The sequence below is a fragment of the Wasmannia auropunctata genome, unplaced genomic scaffold, assembly GCF_000956235.1.
Source record: "Wasmannia auropunctata unplaced genomic scaffold, wasmannia.A_1.0 LD334876.1, whole genome shotgun sequence".
Lineage (NCBI taxonomy): Eukaryota > Metazoa > Arthropoda > Insecta > Hymenoptera > Formicidae > Wasmannia > Wasmannia auropunctata.
In genome coordinates, this window is record NW_012028014.1 from 2,041 (window position 1) to 4,380 (window position 2,340).

The 2,340-nt window shown below is 31.1% G+C and overlaps 1 protein-coding gene across 4 annotated transcripts; it reads left to right on the forward strand.

The window, feature by feature from the left end:
• The first annotated feature begins 132 nt into the window (after positions 1 to 132).
• LOC105457946 (spermatogenesis-defective protein 39 homolog) lies at positions 133 to 2,268 on the forward strand. 4 transcript variants are annotated; one of them, XM_011702922.1, is made up of 8 exons: positions 133 to 593; positions 653 to 719; positions 897 to 1,093; positions 1,209 to 1,345; positions 1,413 to 1,440; positions 1,502 to 1,646; positions 1,718 to 1,962; positions 2,034 to 2,268. In XM_011702922.1, exons 1-8 carry the CDS (start codon positions 522 to 524, stop codon positions 2,262 to 2,264), a joined length of 1,122 nt encoding a protein of 373 aa, XP_011701224.1. In that variant the 5' UTR covers positions 133 to 521; the 3' UTR covers positions 2,265 to 2,268. The 4 variants fall into 4 exon arrangements, with proteins under 4 accessions (XP_011701224.1, XP_011701225.1, XP_011701223.1 ...); XM_011702923.1 differs by having other exon boundaries at positions 903 to 1,093; XM_011702921.1 differs by having other exon boundaries at positions 136 to 593; positions 653 to 797; positions 903 to 1,093.
• Positions 2,269 to 2,340: the final 72 nt, after the last annotated feature.

A 2,340-nucleotide genomic window follows, 5' to 3' on the forward strand; every position in this document is an offset into this window, starting at 1 on the left:
TTCCGTACTTCTTCCGCAATTTTCCATTATACTTATATTTTCTGTTGTATCACATCACGAGATATATTTTCTGTTATTACATGTATCACAAGTTTATAACACACGGCTTGCACACGGCTTTTTCGGCTTTGCTGCTCGTTCACTTTTGCTGTTCGTTTGATTGAACTTCAATAAGATACGGCAAAATGTATTTTGCGCCGGAAGTGCGTTATCTAAACATTTTTAACCAATAGTAATGAATTGCTGCTACTACACACTGCGTATGAAATGGCACCTTAAATGTATTGCCAAAGTTTCATAATTTTTTGAATTTCCTAGTAGGAGACTTTCCTTGTCAGTTTAGGTTAGCCTGACCTGACATTGACATATGTCACGTATTGTCATTACCCGACGTACAATATCCACATCTTATTGGCATCATGAGGAACGTCGGAAAAATATTTTGCCTCTTCTATGTATTTGTTACATAAGATTTAGATTAGTGAATCTAGCTCGGAATTAGATAAATATTCTAAAATAAGATGAATACTGCAAAAGACGAGGATGATTTTTGGAATAGCAGCGAGAAGCGGTCGTTCTGTTTCGACAGCGAGGTTATGATTGTAAATTGTGAATCTATGGGCGACAAGCAATCTGAAGAATCAAATTGCAGGTGGATCAATTGAAGAGCGACACGGAGAAATTGTGGACCGGCATTTTCAATACATCAAACTTTGAAAGTAGCCTTCAATCTACCAATGATCTTCAAACTACAAAACCTCTGCTTTCAATTATATCTGAAAGGATACTTTTACGCAGTATGCCAAAGATATAAAAAATATTAAAAAAATTTGAAGTGTTTTTTTTAATATTAATGACAAAATTTCAAATGTAAAATCTTTTCAAACATCTTATAGTTTTAGATGCAGATAACAAGTTGGAGGAAGATCAGAAAACAGAAAATAAACATCTAACTGTTGCTCAGCCAGATATTACCTTGAGACAAATATTGCTCGGTCAACCATATTCGTTAGAACAATACAAGTCTCTTGCTAGCAAAACTGCTCTGTTAGACGCTGCTATCTCAAATGGAGATGGAAATGCTATTTTGATAGTATGAACTTAAAATATCTACATATAGTTAAAACGACAAAGATTCTTCTAGCAATATATTAATTATCAAACTAATAAAAATTATGGATCTTATTAGCGTTCCATAATCATTGCAGATAATTTTATTTCTTACAAAGACTTTAAAACGGTCATTAGTACAAAGACTACTAGTGGAGAGACCAGATGCAGTAAATGTGTATATATATTATCTTTTTATAAGGCTGCAAACAAATGAAATAACTGATATTTTAACGTATGTAATGTTTCTATGATATACAATTAATTTTTGAGTTATCTTTCTCATGTTTAATATTTTACAGAATGCTGGGTCATTCCTCAACTGCTGCTGTAAGTATTACTGCAGATGTAAAAGTTAAGTTGCAAATTTCATTGCTATGGTTGATTACAGATGAAGAATCTACATATTATTATAAAAAACACAAAAGATCCAAATAGGCTACTGCAAAAACTTCACAATTGTCACAAGGCACTTTTTACCATGTTATCTGATTGCAAAGAAACTGCATTTCTGGATTCTTATATTAAATTGCTGGGTATGTTTACATTATCTTTCTTTTGCTACTGTGAAAACAATTATTTTAATTATATATTATTTCTAAATTAGAATGGCAAATGGCAATCAAACACAAAAAAAATGATGAGGAACTTCCATTGAATTCTTCTATTCTCGAATCTCTGCGTTATGCATGCAAATACCATTGCAATACGCCGAATGATTTTGTCACGTTATCACCTACAACACTCTCTCGAGACCATGACATTTCTCCTAGACTATATCAGAAAGTTGTTTTACAAGTTAAAGCTGCTTGTGGTGGATGGGATGATATCGATCGTTTACTCTTAACAAAAGTAGCGTATTTTATTTTGTAAGTATATTTATGCATTCCATTATAATTATATTGTATCAATTTTATGTTTAGGGAATACTTGGTAATACGAAATTACAAACGCATTTATATGTAGAAGATATTTTAAAAGTATTGTACAAATATAACGCATCACATGCCGTTCTCGAAAAATATCTAAAATTCATCGACAATCTAGAGAAGCGATTGGAATTGGCAAAAAAACTATCTTGCCATGCAATAGTAATTGATGTACGTAAACATTTTTCTAACAATGAAAGATTATGGATAAGATTAATAATATAAAAAAGAGAGTTACATTTATTTATATTTATATATATATATATATATATATATATATATATATATATACACAGAGAGA

Coding starts and splice junctions, on each gene's coding strand:
- LOC105457946 (XM_011702920.1), top strand. CDS start 522: ATGAATACTGCAAAAGACGAGGATGATTTTTGGAATAGCAGCGAGAAG. Junction 594..652: donor CGTTCTGTTTCGACAGCGAG/GTTATGATTGTA, acceptor ATCAAATTGCAG/GTGGATCAATTGAAGAGCGA. Junction 1,094..1,208: donor ATGGAAATGCTATTTTGATA/GTATGAACTTAA, acceptor TAATCATTGCAG/ATAATTTTATTTCTTACAAA.